Source organism: Thermobia domestica, chromosome 10, assembly GCF_964235325.1.
Source record: "Thermobia domestica chromosome 10, izTheDome1.hap1.1, whole genome shotgun sequence".
NCBI classification, from domain to species: domain Eukaryota; kingdom Metazoa; phylum Arthropoda; class Insecta; order Zygentoma; family Lepismatidae; genus Thermobia; species Thermobia domestica.
Window position 1 is genome coordinate 213,775,182 of NC_137463.1, and position 22,872 is coordinate 213,798,053.

Genomic DNA, 22,872 nt, shown 5'->3' on the forward strand with positions numbered 1-22,872 from the left:
ACTAAGGGAATCTTCATTCAGGACGCCTGAGTGAGGGATTTGAATCCTAAATGCAGCAGAGGATGATTTTATTCGTATTCTGCATTACATAGAATTACCCACTTCTTTATTACTGTACAAAATTGTGTACTTCCTTCTTTCTAGAAATCGAAATGTAAACGAGTGTCAATGGTGCAAAGTGTGCCCCACGAAACGGAGATCGGGGTTTACGGATTTCCTTGTACATTTTTTATTTTATTTTTTTTAAAAGTAAAGTTCAATGTCTCACGATTATGCACCGAAGTCAAGGAAGATTGTGATAATGGGATAGATGATAATGGTGGCATGACGAAGGTGGGAGGAAACGGGAAGTACATAGTTCAATATTGCCCAATAAAACCCACTTGGCTTTTTTTTGTTTGTTTTTTTAAATTGTGTTTTTCACAACCTTGATCCCAACACAAATTTAAGGATATTATCCACTGATTACTTGTTTTGACATTCGAATCTTGTCGGAAGCGAAGATCAAGGATAAGTTACTGAGCAGCGTGTTGTGAACGTTAAGCGAATCCACGTCCCCGAGAGTGGCGAGCTACAAATGATTGTGTCTGGCATTTCAAACCTACCTGCAAATCTTACTGTAACACATTATCACTTAAAGGGAGACCATACATTGTGGTGCTGTAAATGCCAGCATTTCAGCCAATCATCTACATCATGCAACGCCTTCCATCTGTGGCAGTAGTTCTGACGCAGTACATGGTCCAACACAATGTACGGCTCGGTCTAAATATATCAATTGTAAACCAGCACATCCGGCTTGGTCCTGTGACTATCCGATATTCAAGGACGAAAAAGTAATCCGTGAACTTACGATTACTTAAGAGATTTCCGCCGCTGAGGCCAAGCGACGCATCAGACCGGAGCATGGTTTTGCCTTCACATTTTTATTTGCTGTAAAATTTACTCGTTCGCACTTAACGCATACTGTTGATGTCAGCACTCAAGACATGTGGTCTTTCTGTTGCACCAGAAGTGAATACTGCAGTAGCCACCAGTATCCAGTGCTACCCAAACCACCATTACTTCTGGAGAATTTCTCCGAGATCCTGCTCAGTGATCCTTGAGGGGACAATTCTTAAAGAGTACGCCATCGTCTACGTTAAAAAGGAATAACAAGTCTGCTATTACAGAATTGAAGTTCACATTGGACCGTGCAGTTGAGCGATCTGTTAAATCTCAGCCTGGTGCTTACACCACCTCTACTCTGAAAAAAACCTGCACGTCAGCAATCTTCGAGTCCTCCGGATAAGAAGAAAATAGAAACAGTCATCACTCGGTCCTGCACAGAGTGATACCTCTATGATGGAAGATATATGGTGGAGGACGATCTTGATAATTTCCTTCCTCTTTAAAGATAAGAAGAAAATGGGGAAACAGTAAAATTTCAGTCCTTCGTAATTCTAATCCATAATGGCTCTTCTAAATGGAATATAAATAGGTATTTCACTCATTTCGAAGAATTTAAATATCTTCTAACTCATTCAGACTGTCGTTTTCTGTCTTTAAGAAACTTATCTTGCTGCTACGCTGTTTACCGTTATGACAAGGACGGTGGTGGTCATTCAGCTACTGGAGTAGCAGTTAATCTACAGTAGCGTATATACCATGATTTATATGGCAGTGATCACTTTCCGATTATTCTCACAGGGCTACCTGTTTTACAATTTACTCATTTGTCTCGTTACAATTTCCTCCGGGAAAGCTGGGGGCATTTTTGCCTTTATACTAGATCCCCAGCCAGCTTTCTATTGAACATCTGGAGGCCTTTCACGCAATTGTGGTATCTGCTGCTAATGCCCCGATTCCATTGTTAGATGAGGCTTCTCTAAAACGCGCTATTTCTTAGTAGTCGAAAGAAATAAGTCAAGCTATTTTGCACGACGACGAGCATTTCGTAGCTTTAATCGTGCTCCTATTGCTAACAGTTTCGACGCCTTCATGCCAGAGCACACTTCTTGCTTAAACCAGGAAGGTGACGTAACTGGCGCGAGTATGTGTTTAGTTTAACAAGTGCTGTTCGCACTCGAGTCAGCAGCAGGTAGTTCAAAGAGTGCTATTTGGTCCAAAGTTTGTCGTGTTCAGGGCCATTCCACTTACTTCCGTCAAGTTTTTTGCACTCCTTGTGCAAAAGTAACCGATCTGAAGCGGATTGTCGATGAATTGGACCAACATTTTGCTGCAGTTTCTAGTTCGGCTAATTATTCGCCTAACTTTCGGCAAGTTAAAGCACGAGGTCTTACATTTTACGTCGCCAAGTAATGAAGATTACAACAGCATTTTACTGCTGCTGAACTTACCACTGATGTCACTAACACGTTGCATGTGCACCTGGAGCAAACTCCATACACTATACAATGCTTCTCAATCTTTCTGCTAGTAGCAAACATAATTTAGTCCTCTATTGTATCTGGATTGAAGGACCACTTCCTGCTGCTTGGCGTGAAGCTTATATTCTTCTTATCCCGAAACCTGGGAAATCTGCTACGCCCAGCTTCAGTTATAGGCCAGTTGCCTTAATCAGTTGCTATGCAAGTTTTTGGAGACAATAATCAATGCACGCTTAATGTAGACTAACTCCTTGCTTCATAATCAACAGTGTGGTTTCCGGAACTTCCATTCCACTACTGATCATCTTGTTCATGACAGTGTAATCCAGGATGCTTCCCGCAGTCGCCAACATCTGATCGCCTTCTTCTTTGATCTTCTGAAGGCTTATGACGCCACTTAGCGTTTTTATGCTTTACTGTCGGCTACTTCTTTGGAGAGTACGAGGTCGTATGGGCTTCTTTCTACATAAGTTTCTTGGAGATCAATACTTTTCGAGTCCGATTAGAATCAACCCTCTCCGACCGTTTCTTGCAAAAAAAAAAAAAAAAAAAAAAAAGCATTCCACAAGGCAGAGTGTGTTAAGTGTAACTCTCGTGGCTGTGGCGGTAAATGGTGCTTTTAAACAGATACCCGCTCCAGTTCATGGAATGTTGTATGTGGACGAGTTGGCAATTTATTGCCGCTCTTTTGATCTCCATGTTGCTGTTAGACATTTAAAACTGACTTTGGACAGTTTTTCACGTTGGTCAGCGACCACTGGGTTTTCTTTCTCCAGGACTAATTGTGTTCGTTTTTGTCGTCTACGTAGCTGCACATATCATCCAGATCTTTTTCTGGACCACACACGCGTGTATTTTGGTTAACAACATCCAATTTCAGGGCCTTCAGTTTGATCGCCGGATGTCTTAGGCAGTCCACTTACGAGAGCTGCAATATCGCTGTCCATGAGCACCTAATCTTCTGAAATTGTTTTGGCATATTTGGATGCTGATCGCATTGTTCTTCTACTTCTGTATTGTATCTTAATCGGCTTAAAGTTGGCTATGGATGCATTGTTTATGGATTCATCGTATTTACCACTTACGTCAACTGAATACTGTCCATCATTTTAGCGCAGTTTCGGCGACTGGTGCTTTTCGCATTGTTCTATTCCCGGCTTGTATGAAGCGCACGAGCATTCTTTAACTCTGCGCCGTCCTTGGTTGATGGTGTACTATTTTGCTAATCTAAGATCAATGGCTCACTGCTTGTCATCTTTTGCACTGGAAACTGGAGATCGCTACCAGGCCTATGGAATTCGTGCTCTGGACCTTGACCTTGCCGTCAAAGTTGCCCCTTTATGTCAGTTGGGTTTTCTACCTCTCCTCCATGGAAAATGCCTCTTTCAGATAATTCACTCCACCTGACCCAGTATAAGAAGCCAAGTACCAGTTGCTACAAATTTCAACAACATTTTCACTTTCTTTTACAGCAGATTCAGGACTTTACTGTATTTTTAATGATGGTTCTAATGATGCTGCTTCTGTCGGATGTGTCTTCTTTCCAACTACACGTATTTATGATTTTTTATTACACACCATTTCCTCAGTATTCATTGTTGGACTGGTTGTAATTTTACAAACTTATGTCTCTGTATGTCATATACGCCGGATCTTAATTAGTTGTAATTCTCAAAATGCTCTGAGTATTAATAGCTTCCTTGAAGTGCAAAGTAAACATCCTTTTGTCCAGATCCTCCTATCATGTCATAGATTATCAGCACAGGGATACGAAGTACAACTTTGCAGGGTTCCGAGCCATTTTAGCATAGCTGATAATGAGAAGACAGGCCGTGCTGTGTAAGTTGGTGCCTATGAAGGAAGAACTTAATATTCTCATATCCAGTATAGATCTGCATTCGCTATTCAGTGCTCAGTTGCATCAGCGCTGGCAGCTCGAATGGGACCAGGCTGTCAACAATAAATCAAAAGAATTTAAACGTGCTTTTCGGTTTGGACCATCGCCTCAAGATGTTCTTGACAGGAGGAAAGAATTCTGACTCCACTTCGATTGGACATTCACACTTAATAACACATAGATTTCTACTTCGTGGCGAAGACCCACCAGTGTGTGTCTGGCCTGTGGAGCTAGACAAGTATTCAAGATTTTCTTGTGGATTTTCCCCTGATCATGCTCAGCTTCGAGCGGAATTTGACGTTCCAGAGTTAGCAACACTGCGTGGAGATGACCACCGAATGATCTCTTCGTCATATCCATGTTCTACCTGCATTGTGATTGTCCTAGAGTTTATATTTAGCTCATTTCTTGTTTCCTCGTATGTGTTTGTTCCCTGTTTATTGTCACTCAACGCATTTTTAGTTTCCAGTTCAACTGACATTCCCGGCAAGTGTTTAACTTCTTTTATCTTTTATACTAAAGTCTATCTCAGACAAGTTGATAGGAACTTCTATCCCCACCACCCACCTGCTAGCTGCCTGCTGTTTGAGACGGGGGTTGTGTTGCTGTTCTCTTTAGCAATACAAGCCCCCATTCGCTGCTATGTAGATATTTCTAAAAAACATTGTGTAAACAACGGATTGAAACTCTCAGGTAATCGTGTACGTAATTCTTGGTTCTTAACACATTAAACAGAGTAACCAAAACGGGTTAACAAGTAACTGTCAACTCAATTTAAGTATGCTCATTAATTCAAAAAGCGGGGGGTGTGCAGAAACGTTGGAATAGCGGACTATGTCTGCTACTCGAGTGCGCATTACAACTGATGGCAGGGTTGGATCTTGTACTCAATTTATTGTGTCGGCACGATGATTTCATCAGGTTTCTTTTTTGTTAATACACCAACATATGCATGAAAAAAATGAAAGGACATATTTAGTTAACGTCTCGCACGTATGCCATATAGATTAAAGGAGACTATGATTATTGAAAATGAATGATAAGGAAGTATTGATGGAAGAGGAAAGTAGCAGCAAAGGGAGAACCCCGAGAAAACTCACTGACACGATGTCATTAGCCACGAATTTACATGACCAAGGACCGGACCGGAAGTAAGTAATTTACCACTGAGCACCCATTCCTCCGTAACATATGGCAACAAAAATATAACAACATATGACAAGAAAACTAAAAAGTGTGTCGACTCCTTTTCAGGCCCGTATCCAAGGGGGGTCTAGGGGCCGGGCCCCCCTAAATTTTTACTGGCTTTCCTAAACTTTTCACGGTAGACTTTAAAATGAACAATAATATGTTGATGAACTATAATGTGATTGGATCGCCCCCCCCCCCCTAAATTCTAGAATCTTGCTTAACACACACACTAAAAACACGTTACAAATAAATAAATATATTTGTGTGTGTATTACACATAAATCCACTAATACACTTCCTACTACGTATATACAAGCACTACAGTATTTTCACACACTACAGAGTTCACACACGCTAAATTCATACAATCTTCACAGCGATATTCCACGTATTCGATGTCCAATCGAATATACAACTATTTTCATTTCTTTCTTTACAGTGGGAGCATATGTCAACTATTCCTCATAACTCTCTCCCCCCTTCTAACATCAAATAAAAGAATCAGCATAAATTTGGTTTATAAATAACTGTTATACGTTTTTTTTAAATGGTCAAATCAATATTTATTAGTCCTATAAAATACATAAACAATGCTATATCCTTTTCTTAAAATAACCATATTAATTGAAGTTGTGAATGATGAGTGGGTTAAGAGTAGCTAAAAGGAACAGCAAACTCCCTCACATTGACAGAAAGCGCGCGCGTAGTGAAGTGGAAAATTTAGATTTTAAACAATACCGATATGAATGTCTCAAACGTTTCCTTCCCTGTCAGGGGTGGTATACCTGCCTTCCCCTCTTGCGGCGAGAAAGAGGAGGAGAGTAGGGGAGTTTTCTTGTTTTCCTATCAACTAGTCTGAGATAGCGTATAATTTTGGCCTTTCTTTACCCTTTCCGCGTAGCCCCAGTAAAAGATTAGTATCCCACTGATGCTGATTTTACCCCAGTGCTTTTATCGCTATGTTTGCATGTATTTTATATTTTTTTTTTTTCATAGCAGACTTGTTACTGAATTTTAGACATAGATGAGTGCAAAAAGACCTTTGCAGTATAATGCACCTACTCCGATCTCTTGTTCTTTTCTAATCTTTCTTCCTATAGGAAGAAAGGCAAGGGGATTTATTCAGATTTTTGCATCGGTTATCAAGAGCGCGTATGAAATGTGAGGTATTCGGTAATCCAGCTGATGTTTTTCATCGGTGGGTCCGCTGACAGCGAACATCTTCTAATGGCACAGCTAATTAAATGATACCTATGCAGTGTGCTCTTTCACACAAATTGTATACGTGCAACATGATTTCAGTAAATATTTTGTATGTACTAATTATTTAGACATTAACTCGATGCATGTACTTTTAATATTGTACAGTTTTCGTGTTTCCAAGTTAGAAAAATGTTTTCCTATTGTTTGCCAGTCTGCGAATGTTAAAAGGTTGAAGATACATACACTGTTGTTTACTGTGAATGCCATAATTTTAATATTGCTTAAAGCAATCATTTCCTTAGTTGAAATTCTTATGCTTCAATTTTTTTTGCACTTTCAAGTTTTGCTCTCCCGTGATGTCTGGTTCACTGAGAATAAAAGTAGGAGTAATCGTGATAAAACGATGAAGAGAAACGAACTCACGGGGGTAGAGCAGACATTTTGTCAATTGCCGCTTGCATTGCTGTACGCCGGTGAGTCCGTTTCTCTATATTTCTGTGATGTTTTTGTCATTATTACTCGTAACTTTATCCTTCACGAACAAGGTTTCAGAGGCGAGCCAAGAATCTGAAAGTGCAAGAATATTTCAAGTAAAGGAAATGATTGTTAAAATTGCTGTGTGTGTTAACATAATGCTTACATCAAGTTTCAATGATCATCAATTAATAGCTCATTTCATTTCTTCAAACCTCTCTCATCCATATTTCATCAAAGAACTGATGTTGTCACCCTTACCTTGAATCCCGAAAATAAATAAAATAAACAAGTAATACACCATATAGTCGATTAATTAATTGATTTATTGCTTTATAAATGTATGTATGTATTTATTGTTTTTTTACATGGTTGTTTAGTAATTAATTGTCCCTTTCGTTTTCAGTAGGTTTTGTCGAGGAGCTCATTGTGAACAATGTGAGGTAGCCCAGTTTGGTGGATTGCCACTATTAGTTCGAGTAATTGAAAGAAGTATGAGTAACAATAGTGATGCAGTGGCGAACGATAGTGTGGGGAATCCAGCACGTGGTGACACGCCTCCGCAGCCAAGCCACTCTGACTCTGATCGTGTTCCGCAGGAGGAAGCGTGTAGTGTTGGAAGCGGCGGAAGGAGAGAAGTGTGTTGTGAGTATTGTGGCAAAGCTTTTAATCATATGGGAGACCTTAACAAACACCGTCGTAGCCACACAGGCGAGCGGCCTTATGCTTGCGAGTTTTGTGCCAAGAGATTCAGCCACACGAGCAATTTGTTACGACACCGAAAAGTTCATACAGGGGAGAAGCCCTTCCGGTGCGATGCATGCGACAAAGCTTTCAGTCGCAAAGACAAACTTCTCAGTCACAAGAAGGGATCGAGATGTAGTAATCCCTCCACGGATGCCTATTCTATGTCAACTGATTGATGTACAATTGTTTTTAACTAGCAATTAGTTACAATCTAAGAATCGTAATATTTATGTTCATTTGAAGTTCAAAAGTTCACGATAAAGTGAGAATAATTGTAACTTCCATTATTACGTTTATTGTTAATTTGTTCAGTTCTGTTTATTGTTGATTTAGCTCCTGTAATTATGTATTTAGCGGTACATATATGAAATTTGATTTTTAAAATGTACATTTTGAATGCGAAATATCCGATAATATAAGAAATAATAATTAACTTTGCTTGTTGAAGAAAATTTGTTACAGATTTTGGAAAAAAAAAAAATGCTGTTTTTTCCTTACACACACACACACACACACATACACAAAGTAGTTGCTAGAGCCCATTCATGAGTTCATCTATATTTTCATAATTAAAACAAATGATTTTGAGAAGTCTTCCTGTCAATACAGTGTTAGATCATGGTGTACAGCTCTATTGTTGATAAGCCCATTCAAAAGCCCGTTTTACAAATAAATCATAAAATACACTTCTTTCTCTTTGTTATGTTCTGCATTCATTGAACTGTCATCTTGTTGAATTTTTGCTTTCTTCAATGGCAGTATTTTCCAGATATGTACAACTAGGAATAATAAAAGAAAAGCCCATTAATCCTATTCCCAGTAACATTATTTTCTTATTTTTCTTGACATTGTTGCCAGTGAAGGAAGCGAAAATTCCAGTGATAGTTCAGTAATACTGTAACACCTTAGGAAAGAGGAATGGGTACTGCTTTAATTTACACACATCTTAAGGTCAGGAGAAAATGTACTGGTTCTTCAGTGTAGTACAATGGCTTATCATTGTAACCAAAGGTGTAAGAATCTAGAAGGTTCGACACTGCAGAAACAGTAGGTTCGCCAGTAGATATTATAATTGTGTGCCAATTCAGTCCAGTCAAGACTTTATTATCCATTTCTTTGAAATCCTTTATTCCATTTTTTTAAGTGCTGAACAATGCTACTCCACTTTCTGAGACCATCATTCCAGTTTTCTAAATCTGAATATTGTAGCTTCAACTTTAGAGATCCTTATTCCAGTTTTCAAATTCTATCATCAGTTCCGCCAAATATAATAATACCGAATACAATATTTGTAAGTTAATAAATATAAAACTTAATAGTTCGTTGGCTCAAAAGTACGTACATGCGGCAAATGTCTTCTATTCAATTAATACTAAGGTCCACTCTCTCGGATCTTAATTGCAAATAATCTGCGATTAAAACTCCAAGAATTTCTGTTAAACTAAATTTTGAATCTTGTGTCTTTCATGTATCAAAAAAGTATAAATTAGTACAAGTATAAATTAGTAGTGCAGTGATTAAGGTTGGAGTGGATGGGAAAAGATAGCAGAAATAGAAGAGAGTTCTATTTAGATGTAGTTGGGTAGGTAAACGTGATGAAATATTTATACGGCTGGGTGTTTTACAAGATAACAAATTCTGTATGAAGCTTTCTATCCTTTTGTTTTGTAGATGCACCATCTCCCGGGCTCTAGTTCCTACCAAATAAAAGTTGAATTTGAAACGTGAACTTTTTTCAGACTAACGTGATATTTCGGTGTATTTTCTTTTAAATTCCTTGTATATATCACACAAGCAAAGTCACTAGTGATTAGTACAGATGGTTATGTATGATTATAAAACCAGTAATTTCTTTTAGAATAATGTTACTGTATTTTCTTATCTACTGTTTCTCATGCTCGTCACTTGGCTGAATTCAAAGTGACTATCATTTTATACAAAAATGGACAGATAGAAGATTTAATATACAGTAATACATACGAGTTATAGATTAGTCTGGAGGCCAAATATTTGAACAAAACTAGAAAATGCAAGAAATGTTTCAAAGTGTATTCTTTAATGTGACGTAATAGAAATTCATTGAAAATTTTCAATTATTTGTATTTATGTCATTATGTTTTTACATGTATTGGTAAAGAGATAAGTATGCTTATATGCGAATAAATATATAATTATTACCGAAAAAGAATTCTAACCGTCCGATACACTAAAAGTTTTTTTAACAGTTCCGAAAGTCCATCCGCACTTTTCTCAATTCGTGTATCCGTACCACAAAAAGCTGTTATTTCTTGAGCACTATTTTTATTTTCACTCCTATAGGAGTATGTTGATTAGATGTAAAGACGTATATATCAGTAAATAAAGGTGGCTTCTTTAGCCAACAGCTGCAATGTCATACCGTGAATTGAGTTGTTTAAAGTTCAAATGAGTGCATATTTCTAAAATTTTCAAAGCACAGCAGTGCAGTTCAGCTGTTTATCTTATGAATAGATTTCCTTGTCGAGACGGATTTTTCCCTTACAACACATGACATAAGTAATTTTGTACTTTAAAACATTCTTAGTATTTTATTTCTAGTTGGTAAATTATCAGAGTTCCATATCTGGAGAAGCTTCTTCCTTTGCTATAAAAATACGTACAGTTTGTTTTGATCAGAGTAGACAATATAAAGATGTTAAGAAATACCTTTATATTTTCTACTCTGATCAATATTGGAAAGTCGGAAGTCTTCTTGCATGCATGTCTTGAGAAACACTTTTAAATTCCTTAAGTATCAAACACAGTGTGTGTCATTGTTGAAAATGATGTTATTGACAAAGCCACATCTAAAGAAAAAAATGGACACTTATCGTAGTTTATAAAACTCTCCATTCATGCGTATAAATACATGGCGTTATTCGTATTTAGGCTTGCATTGAATATTGCAAGGGACGAAGACATTTGCTAATTGCTAAACATAACTATACATATTATTGAAATGTTTGCAACGTGGTTGCAGTGCTCAGAAAGTCGTATTCCTAACTCCCCCCCCCCCAAAAAAAAAAAACGCAAGACGACTTCGACCTTCCAATATTATAAAACATATTATGTAGATGTAATAAATTGACAGACACTGTGAATAATACAAATTTAAAGGCAAAGAAAAGTATTTTAGGCCAATTTATATACCCCAAATTATTTTTGAGAAGCACGTTTCAATCACGATACAACTGTACTTACATGCCTTCCAAACATGCCTCCTTCCAGTGAAACCAAGGGAGTGTTACTATGTTACTTTTTGTCTGTTGAGATTATTAGTAACTATGTTCATATTTACAAAGAAACTACGTATTTGAAAAAGAGCCATGACATTTTTATACAGAGCCATAGTGCCATATGTATAGTAAGTAGTACGTAGTGTGTTTTTATAACAAGTGAAAAATGAAAATGTGTTCATATTCCTGTTTCAAATGGAATGAGACTGGTAGAGAACTCGATGATAGTTAAGAAAAGTGTATAAATAAAAATTAAATTTCAGTTTTTTTTTTTTAATTCCATATTGAATAAAAGATAAGTAATGTATGTGTTGTTGACTTTTTGTAGGTACTAAAATCTGCACGAATGTCATGGATGTATTGTGTAGAATCGCGAGCCAAAGTGGAGATTTGCCGTACATTTTGTTTGTTTTCTTTATTTCTTCATTCATTTTCAGATCAGAAAAAATGGACTGATTGGGATACTATTGTTCGTCGTCTAGTACTAATTCCTATCGCGACCACCATTTTATTACATCCTCTTGCCAGCGATCCCTTATATTTTTCTAGCTTGTAATAAGCTTGTATGGGATTTTTAATATATCTATTGCGGAAATCTCATGATGTCCATCTATCTCTATAATAATATAATCCATTTCTTGTATATAGTGGATACAGTAACTTCCCTAAAAGTGAATGGATTAAAACCAAATTTGGTCAGTTTATTTATCTTCCGCTTATCTTCGCGATCTCCAGGTTGAGAAAACCTGGTCTAGAGGGTAAATTGAAAAGAAAACTACAATTTCCTGTGTTTCATTTGTTTCTTAACCCATATTTCAACTTCAATTCGTTTTAGAAGAAAATTCGAACTGCTTATCTGGAACAGATGCCTTAATGTTCCTTTTAGGTTACGTTTCTAAATCTGTAAAAAAAATTAGGAGACTGAAGAGATGTACGCTTGCTTGTTATGCGTTAAATGTGTAGGATTTAAGAAGTAATATGTACTGAGTACTTCAAATATTTATTTTTACGCAACCTAAAAGGAACATTAAGAAGGTATGTGATTCCGAAGACTTCAGCAACATTGGAAGATGAAATATTGGTTAAGGAACAAATAAAAATGCACTGAAGGTAAATGTATTTTTTATTATATACTTATATATGATTGCGAATAATGATACAGTGAATAACGAAAATTTTATTTTACAGTAAAATAGGCGTATTACTCACAAAAAGAATATATATATAACGGGTATACACTTTGCCGGCAGGTGTACCTTCTAATATTATGAATATTTTTAATGATTAAAGATCTTTGAACCAGGAAACTTTCATATAAAAGCAGTGAGTAATTTCCATTTTGGGAATACAGGGAAGGCACTCTTGTTACGTGTTCGAAAGTAATGCATCGTTAACTTGTCTGTAAGTTAATAGGAACTATTTTTGTAATTAATCATGCAGAATTGGAAACAAGATTATAATTATAATGTGTATTCTACGTCTGGAATATAAATGAAAATAATGAAAATATTTTCTTTTGTTACAAAGTTGTGTGTATTAATGTAAACATGAAGAGGTATGGGACATGGCAAGTGAGTTTGAAGCTGTTTAGATTTGTTCTGATGGTAAAATGATTGAAAGAAAAGTAAATGAATTGTAGTAATGAAGTTGTTATAAGCTATAAACGTTATATTTTCTTGTGAGAAGTACTCATGCTAGTCATTAGCATTTAATGGTAACGGAACATCATCTAGTGACCAGTGGCGGCTTTTTAGGGAAGTTGTATCGGTAAAATGATAAAAAATTGAATCGGTACAAACTAAAGGATGGAAACTGATCTAATTTCCTAATTCTTGCACCTATGTTTATATATAAAAGAACGTGTGGGTATCATCTGATTCTCGCAGAGAGAGAGGAGTAAACTACTAAACTACCGACAGAATATGCTACGACAAAAGATCCTGAACTGAATAATTACATGAATCTCCTACTTTCAGTCTACGTTTAATTTCTTCGTATGGTTTTGGTCTGTTAATAGTGAGGAGAAAGTAGAGCCAGTAAATTGGACACACAGATAGATCTTCATCAGATGTAATTATGTACGAAACCCTTTTCTCGATTTTCGGCTCGGGGACAGGGAGGTCGTATTTGCGGAAGTTAAAACGTATGCATGTTTGGTCCTACGTACTACTTGTGTTTATATAGACCCCTTTACAGGATGATTGTGCGGGCTTACATAACAGTAAGGATAAACACAGGGGAATGAGAATAAGCCATGACGGATGCTAGAATCGTTTTGTTCCGATTCTGACCTAAGACCCGTCAACAGCGGGTGGTCAAAGTTAGTAAAATATAAAACTGTAACTTTTTACTTATGATTCTTCCTTCAAAGCCGCTACTGAAAGTGGTATTATTTTATCGAATATCTATTATCCAACATATATTAATGTTGAAAAATATCTAATATTATATTTATGTGCATTTAAGGAAGGAAATATAATCAGGTGCCTGATCTTGTAGTAAAGACTTGTCTGTTATTCTTCTGAAGTTGGTATTTCTCGCACAAACAATATTTTAATGTGTAGAACTAGTAGAGAAGTTAAAAGGTGATCATTAATGATGCTGTCCTATAAAGAAGGTTGTTTATCATAGGAAATGTTAGAAGAAAGTTACTGTTAAACACACAAAAAATATTTATTACATTAAATATCAATGTTATCACTTTGAAACGTATAATGTAATTTCTGGATTGAACCTATGTAGTCAACAGTAAGTTATAATGTGCGTGTCAGTAGCGATTTTTACTTAGACGCTAAGTAGAATGTTATGTGTACAAAAATTTCCAAAAGAATTAGGTTAATCCTGTCATTAAATTACAACTTGTAGTTTACGTATTAATTAGTCACTTTTCGCGTCGTAATAGTCATTTTTTAAAAATTAATGTTCAGTGGCGAATCTAGTCCAGGGCCGGGAGGGCCTAGGGCTACCCCTCCCAGTTTTCAGAGTAACGAAAATAATTGAAGCTATTATTTATATATTTTTGAAAGTTTATAGTAAACTCATGATATACCTATCATAGTCTGGATTCTGGCAGCCCCCCGTTTTTACTTTCTAGATCCGCCACTGTTAATATTATTTATTTTTAATTTCCGTACACAGTAGACTCCCGAGCACCCGGCTTAATGTGGCGGAAGGGCAGGCCGGATAGGCTGGATTTCCATGAACTCATTTCTTAATTAATATTAAGCATATCCCAAGAACAATTTACGAATACAGTACTGTACAGTTATAATCAGGAACAGCGGCAAGCGTACTGTATTGAGATTCGTTACACACTGACGAAACTATGAACAAGGAGCAGAACGCTGCTGTTTTCCTGTCACAACCTGTATTTTGCACACGACACGTAGGAGGATCGTAGCAGATGCCCGCTTCCAATGCTTTGGCAACATCGCAAATGTAACGCCTTGTCTTTCTCATTTAATTGCGATAGAAGAAAACTAGCCCGGATAGTCGCGAGCCGGATACTCGGGAGTCTACTGTATTTGTCTGGTTCAATTGTTTTTTTTTTCCTACGCTACGCCTGGTGGTACAAAATGTAACATGTGATCATTTTTTCTTTTGGTTTTACTTTAATTGTTGGATATTTACGAATAGTTAATATAGTGCTAAATTGTACAATCTTTTATTACGTTCAACGTAGTTTAACCTGCTGTAGTGTGAACTGTGGCATTTCGTTTGCCATACAAGGACTGACTTTGAACTTCAACCTGGATTTTATATTTCCGTAATCGTCTGTATTTTTGTAAATGTTGACAATGTAAGTCGTATTATTCGAATATTTTATGACTAGCTTCATTTTTGCCGTTATTTATATTATGAGTCATTAAAATAGCATTGTTATAAAGATTGTACCTGTAAATTTTATGAGAAAAGTTATGATTACAATTAATGGTTGATAATTCGTTTAGAACAGTTTACTCTTTAAGACTTCATATGTATATAATGAATATTGTGTAATTATATTGGAATATAATTGTAAATTTGACTAGATTTTTACATTTAGTGACTTTTTTATGTAATCATGCTGCTTATATCATTGTAAAATTAAGAGAATGTGTATTGTAGCTATTGTATTTATCATTATGATATAGTTGTAGGTATATTTTAATTTATTGTGTCATTTATATTCGCTATAGTGAAGCATTACACTTTACACTTTAAATTATCGATAAAAGGTAAGATGAATGCAAGATTGGACTGCAATATAGTACGGAGATATTTACTTTTAGTTAATTTTCAAACAACCTAATTGCCATGTGCGTGGGTTTTCTCGGGATTCTCCCACCCACTTCATTCCACCATTACATTCATTTTTCTCGCCAGCATCTCTTTTAGCCTACATGACGTAAACGTGGGACGTAAAATTAAAAAAAAATAATTTCCAATAACTTAATTTATTATTATTGGTTCAATAGGAATTTTATTACACGAAAATTGTAGTTTTAATCGACCTTGTATCGCTATGATTAAGATAATTCTTCTTCTTCATAATAAAAGTCCTATTGCTTTCAAGTGGATTCCCGAACAACCAAGGATTAATGATTTTGTCATTTGTTTGCAAGTTGATAGCTTGAATTTCCTGGTGGAGCATTTGTAGTTAGGATTCTGTGTGTGATACAACTAGCTATAACGCTTCCAAGTTTGTTAACATATGCCGCCATTATGCAGTGATTGAATATGATGCTTTTTAGTATGGTTCATCTAAGCAAGTCCATCCAACATACTATTCCGTTATTATGATAGAGAACGTGCATTATCTTAGTTGCTAGTATTCGTGTATTATAGTATACTTAGGTCACGGCGTATGTTCACCAATGTGGAAAACTATTTTATTTATTTAAGCAATATGAAACAGTTTTTCTTTAGATCTTGTCCATCTGTCCACAAAAGTACTATATTATCACTTAAGAACTGAGAAAGGTTTTGTGTTAGATGAAAATGTACTTCAGCAAACGTTGTATAGGGATTTTTTTTTTTTTTTTGTTTGTTAAATTACAAAGAATGGCATCTATGGTGTGTTGAAAAGTGTTAACAAAGCTGAATTATACAGGATTAGTATAAATGATTAATTCGTTTTGAAGAGATTATATTCTCAAAAGTATTACACGTACACTCATGTCCAAAATTATTGTCGCATGTCTATAAATGTGTTGTTGTTGGAATATAATTTGATAATGAATTCTCCCGGTATTTCTTATAACGTTAGTATGTGTATAATCGGCAAAGACATGTATGTGGCAAATTAAATGTCAAAAGAGCAGTAAATAAGAACAATAAAACGAAAATAAAATGTTCTTGTGCATTTAGCAACATTTTATTTTACTCATTCTAATTTTCGTATTTATAATTCTTTTCCTGTGAAATTTACCACAAATATACATTTCCCGATTATACACATAGTATGAGTATTAAAAGTACCCTGCAAAATCATTATCAAGTTATATTCTTACAAGAAGACAGTTATAGATATGCGACAATCATTTTGGACATGAGTGTACATACATGAAAGATATATGAAAAGAACCACTAACTCACCGAGTTTGTATTGTGTGGCAGCACGAGTTCATTACCTTACCGATTGGGTGTGGCAGTACGAGGTTAGTATCTGTCGAAAATGGAGAGAAAGCAAGAAAAAAGACGTCGAGTATTGTCTGTACGTGAGCCGTATCATCAAAGGGCCACATATTGGTGAACGTTTGTAAAGAGTGTATGAACTTGGTGAGTTTGTGGTTCTTTTCATATCTCTTTCATGTGTGTATGTATAATACTTCTGAAAATATAGCCTTTTCAAAATGAATGAATCATTTATGCTAGCCCTCTATTTATAACATACTTTAAAATTCCGTGGAATGAAGTGGTTCTCAGTATTTTAACTGTTGTCTGAAGTCTGTTAGGAAGTCTTTATATTCAGAAACAAGTACACCGGTGAAACATCTAGTATTTATTTATTAATGTATATACCATTAAATTCCAATTGGTCTGTGTTGTATAATAACTATTTTACTCACCGTCGCGTAAGATGAAGAGAATGAAAGTGGTTGATTTTTAAAATTTACTTTATGAATTATAAAATTGTTTTTGTGAAGATACACACATAATAAAGTAGCTTTCAAATGGATTATCTGCGTATTTAAAAAACATTGTTTATACTGTCAGCTAAGTAGTTCAGCTTACACAAGAAAGATTTCTTTTGTGACAGTATGAATATTGTAATCAAATTATGAAGCCTGTTTCGTTAACGATTATTACGTGAGGCAGATATCGTCCACATACAGTAATGTTTCATAAAATTTTGTGAATTCCGCGTATAATTAAATAATGTAGTTGCATGTTGTAATTTGTAAGTAATACTTAAATATGTTTTCGATTTGTAATTTTGTATTTTAATGTGCTTATAATTTCGAATAAGTTTAACATACTGTAATTTATAGATATGATGTAGCCATTATTTTCAGAGTTTGGTATATGCCAAAGTTTTTTTTATTTATATATTCTTAAAGAAACATAGTCAATTACCGTCACATATGGGCAGCAGCACTGTACGCGTTCAAAGGACAATTCATAAGAAAACAGGTAATTAGTGTATCTTAGTATCGTGCTAAGAAATAATACGAAATAATTCATTCATTAGGTGCAGTTTCAATGTCCAATCACCAGCAGAAGTCTCACCAACTCAATACATGTTTTATTTCTTATGTTCTAATTATATTGACCATGTCTAATAAGAGGATGTTGAATACATATGTTTGACATAGAACTGCTTTGTCTCAGAAATATATATTACAAATGAACATAGTTCCAAGTTGTTTGCAGCTGCTCCATCTTTTAAAGTCTTTAATGTGGAAAACCTGGGTTTGATTCCCAGCGGGAGCTCATGTGGTTCGAATTCCACGTTAGGCTGTAGGTCCACGTCTTATATAGCCTCGCTGCTGAATAAGGCACTGAACTGAAAATCTAATTAAATCCACCTTTTAAGTCCGTATGTATTAGGGATGGCCAATTCCGGAATGTAAAATCGGAAAAATTCCGATTTCGAAAAAAAATTCAGGAATTTTTCCGAAATCCGGAAAGTAAAATTCCTGATTCCGAAAAAATTTTGTCCATCCCTAGTTGTATCAGGAATTTCAGATTTATAATATTTATAGGAACTGTTGATTCTAGTAAGTAAGTAAAGTGAGTCACAAGCAAATAAATGTAATCGGATTTTAGTTTTAAAATATTCAAAAGAATCTAGAGAGAAAAGTTATGAGAAAACATTTAACATTTTATATCACAGTACTTCCGTTTAAAAAGTGTATTTTCCTGGAAGTACAAAAGTAAATTGTGAAAAATTGAGAAAGTACTTCTTAATGCAATTCATTGTTCTTCAGTGTATAATAGCCAGTAAAAGTAGGTTTCTATATATATACTTAAAAAAAAAAAAGAAAAATCGAAAGAAGACATCTAAAGAAAGCAAATCTTTTTCATATAGTAAATTGAAATCAAATCTTCCAACTTACTCGGAAATTTTTGAGGTAAAAATTATAAGAGGGTGTCAACTTTTTCTTGTGACGTTACAACCACTTACGCTTATTTCAGTCATGGTTACTGACATACTACTTCGTATAAATATATCTTTAGAGCATCCATACTGAAGCAAAGTGTGAGCTGAATAGTTTTGTCGTGATAGCCATTTCACTTCACATCAATTTTCTTTCTATGTAGTTTTCGATTGTGCTTTTAGAACTGAACATTCTGAAACTGTGGAGCATTTCATGAGCGCGGAAGGAAACGATCTTCAATTATGTCATGTGTAGCAGGTTTGACCTAAGAACTTTTTCATGTGAAGTTTAGTAGACTAATGTTCTCTTTGTATTAATACTTTATCACTGTACATCATGATCATTATTCATAATTACCAAGGTATAGTTACGAATTGTTACGATGTCATGCAAACACCAGAATAGAATTAAATATTATTCTACTTCTTGACGACTCTTAACCTGATGCAAATTTCTGTATGTTTCTGATTTTTTAATGAAGGGACACTGTTGGGGATACCTAAATACCTAACTACTGTTGAGTGGCATTACTAACGTAATTCTTCTTTCAAGTTAGACCTTCCACTCTCTTGTCCCCAGGCCCATATTGACGTAAGGGCTATTCTCTGCTCTAGCACAGGGCAGCAGAATTTAGGATTTTTTAAAAAAGATTCACAAAATAATATTTAAAACTAGCAACACGCAGAGTCCCACGCAAATGCGATAAAATACATCAAGGTGTATAATTTGCTCTAATTACAGTAGTTACTAACTAGCTAGCTTATCTAATTATTTTTAAAAAGTCATTCTTTCCCACCCCTACTCTAAGGAGTAACGATGAACTCATACCGTTAAACTTAGCGACTTCGAAAACTATGAATTCAACACTAATATCTGTCGATTTCAATTACTTTTAAAATCTCGCCCCTTCTCTGGGGAATAGAGTATGACTTTGAAGTAGAATTGGATTTAAACTGTCACTATTATCTCAGCGACATCAAAAACTATGAAAACAGCGGGGACGGCAAATTATTTAGAGCACTGGGGCGCACAATATATAAATACGGGCTGCCAGGAACTCAGAAATTTAGTTACATATTTCGTATATATGTATAGGATAAAATTAAGTGACCACATATTGAAAAAAGAGCAGAATTGATAAAGTCCTCCCCGCTGGTCTAGTTACTAGCGAATGTGCCTTTGGTGCACGTGGTGCCAGGTTCGATACCTAGTGGATGAGCACAAAAAAAAAAAATCACTTTCATTAATTATCCGTGTTCTGACTTCAAGTTTTGGTGTAAGCAGATGTGGAATACCTCTTCTTTTAGTTTGAGATGAATCCCATCTGTTTTAATATATGATTGTATGAGATGAGATCGTTATTCAAAAAACAATAGTAAATTGGAGAAAGTTCGTTCTTACGAACCTAACGATATCGAATTAACAACTTGATATTTATCAAATCAGATAATAGCATAGATAGCTTGATAGTCGAACACTATATTTCTTTAATCGATAGGGACTTGAAACAAACTTTTAAGTACAAGAAAGAAAAAAAAATTCCCTGTAGTAAAAAAAAGTCTTACCTCTCGCAAACAGGCTGATTTAAAACCAGTTGTCAAATGAGGAGGAATATATATACAATTGAACATTTCTGTCAATTGAATACATTAAACGTCGTCGCAATAAGCGAAAGGTCTGTTTACAAGGGTTGGTAATTTGCACTGAGTGATTCTCGTTTACGTTTCTTTGTGTTACGCTTACAAGAGAATATATATATATATATATCGTCAGGACCATAGCAGTCACCAAACTGCAGAAATCCAAATTGTAAGAAAATTGCTTATGAATGTTTGTAGCGTTGTGAAGAATCACTCTGTTCAGAAATAATACAAATGACAATTGTGTACACTTAGCGTAGTTCAATAATGGGTTTGACTACATAATATGGACTTAGGACATGGAAAATAAATAAAATTGCACTTTATGACCTTGGCGTAGTGCCGACAATTCGTGCAGCAAATTTGGACGTATTAAAATGCAGTTCAAACTAGTTTTGTTTCTTATTCATAAACTAAATACGTAAATATTTTAAATGATCTGTGTTGGACCAGTGAAGATTTAACAGGATATGTGTACCTCGGGACTCCTTGAATTATTATTCAATTTTTATAAGATAGATATATTACCGTTTGATGGGACAAAAACATGAGTATTTGTCCGTATTATACCAGTTACTACTTCTGACTTTTGTGCGTGTGGTTATATACTATTTGAGCGGTATGCTAAAGGAGTATTTTGTATATATGAATTTATATATTGTTTACTATTTTCAAATAAATTAGCTATTTTGAAAAGATGTGTTTCATTTAACTACTATGTACTACCCTGGGGAGAGAGAAATACCCAAACTAGCAATGGCGCTTTCGAAACAATAGAAAAATTTTAAACTGGAATGGCAACGCTCTTTAATTTTACTAGAGACTTGTGTTTTCGAAACTAGTCAGTCCACAGTACATCGGTAAATTAAGATTATTACAGTAAAGTGAAGAAAAAAAAAAAACAGGGGGCAGAAATCTAAAATTTTTTATTCCTATTGAAAATAATCATGGGCAACACATACTTCCGGTTCCTGTTCTGATGAATGCACTTCCACAGATCTCACCTTCGCTAGCAACGACTATTTAATTCAAACAATTGGACAAAACAAGCATTCCGAGTAGAGGATGAACTGATTCCAGCCTGCCCGTCTGTGATGCATTTTTCTTAAATTATTTATTTATTGTAAGGACAGAATTACCTACATTTTCTTTATCGTGACTTGGTCCACAGAGGTTGCAGTAGTTTTCATGATTGTAGGTCTGGTTATGCGAGTTTCTTTTCAGCATCTTTCATCTTTCGCTGTATTTATAGTTGTCTATTCATCAAGAATTCGAATGATCTGGAAAATTACTATCTTAACGTAGTTGAAAACAGCTTTTTCTTCAAGTTAATATGTGAATACAGATTAAGATTGTTCACATATCTACATCTCTAGACTGTTATAATAATATACTGTGGAGTTTGCAGTATATGACAGTGTTCAGCTAGATGGCGTAAGTCCAACTAGTAATCAGTTACTAGTGCACTGCAAATGATTGTGTACTGACGAGTTTATAATCACCACGGGACGTTAAACTCAAAATCAATTCAAATACACCAGAACACTTAGTGATTAATCTGAAAGAAAAAGGACACGAAAAAAAAGAGAAAATGAATTAAAATCAGCGTAGAAAGTCATATTTGTTGATTTTTTAAAATTTAAATAAAATCTTTCTCCTCGAGTAATACTGGTCGCGAACTGAAGAAAGGAACATTAGGAAGTAGTATTAAGTGTTAACTATGCCATTTAAGTGAAAGTATTAAGGTTGAATTTTGAATTAATCCCTAATCGTTGACCTATTTTCGTCAAACAATATTTCTTAAGCACTAAGGAAAAAGTACAACAACGTTTATCAACATGACATTTAAAAAAAATCGGAACAGCTTGCGGCACGAAATACAGAAATTTTGCCTAAAGTTATAAAATCTAAAAAAATGTACGTTTCGGAGAGGGGATCGGACCCCTCTAAATACGCCCTATTATCTGGGAACAAACAGATGCACACACAAAAGAATTTTTGTCTTAAATGTCCATGGTGATTTCCCCGTTTGAATAGTTGACGATTTAAAAACCCTAGAGTACGAAGAGGAGAAAGAAGGAATTCCCCGTTCAAAACGGGATTTTCCCTAATCATCCTGTGCAGGAAACCGTCGTTTTCATACTGTGCTGTACATACATTTGAGTCTTATTGTATTATGATTATTATCTTCCATAATCAAAATAACAGAACAGAAACGGGATTTTACTTATTTTCACTTTAAATTAATTTGTTTCGGAATTTGATTTAAATCAACGATTTTTATTTAAAAAATCAAGTGATTAAAATCTTGATTTAAATTAAACTGTTTTAAATGAATCCACCCTGATTAAAATGGCTTGAAGAGTTAAAAAAAAAAAGGAAGTAGACCCTGCGCAATTACAGATTGGAAACCAAGTAGTAGTAGTATTCAAAAAATCGAAAAAAAAAAAAGCACAAGTAAAATTTCTTTGTGTATCAGTTTCATAAAGAAGCGAGAACATGCATTGCCATTAA

The 22,872-nt window shown here is 35.1% G+C and overlaps 1 protein-coding gene across 2 annotated transcripts in view; it reads left to right on the plus strand.

The window, feature by feature from the left end:
* Nucleotides 1-21,260, plus strand: part of LOC145662978 (uncharacterized) — a 41,154-nt gene extending 19,894 nt beyond the window's left edge. Inside the window, exon 4 of one of the 2 annotated variants that reach the window (XM_081729072.1) lies at nucleotides 7,541-21,260. In XM_081729072.1, coding sequence (XP_081585198.1) covers nucleotides 7,541-8,057 — 517 coding nt within the window. In that variant the 3' untranslated portion in view covers nucleotides 8,058-21,260. The remainder of the gene's footprint in view (nucleotides 1-7,540) is intronic. The other variant, XM_081729073.1, reaches the window with a different exon arrangement.
* Nucleotides 21,261-22,872: the final 1,612 nt, after the last annotated feature.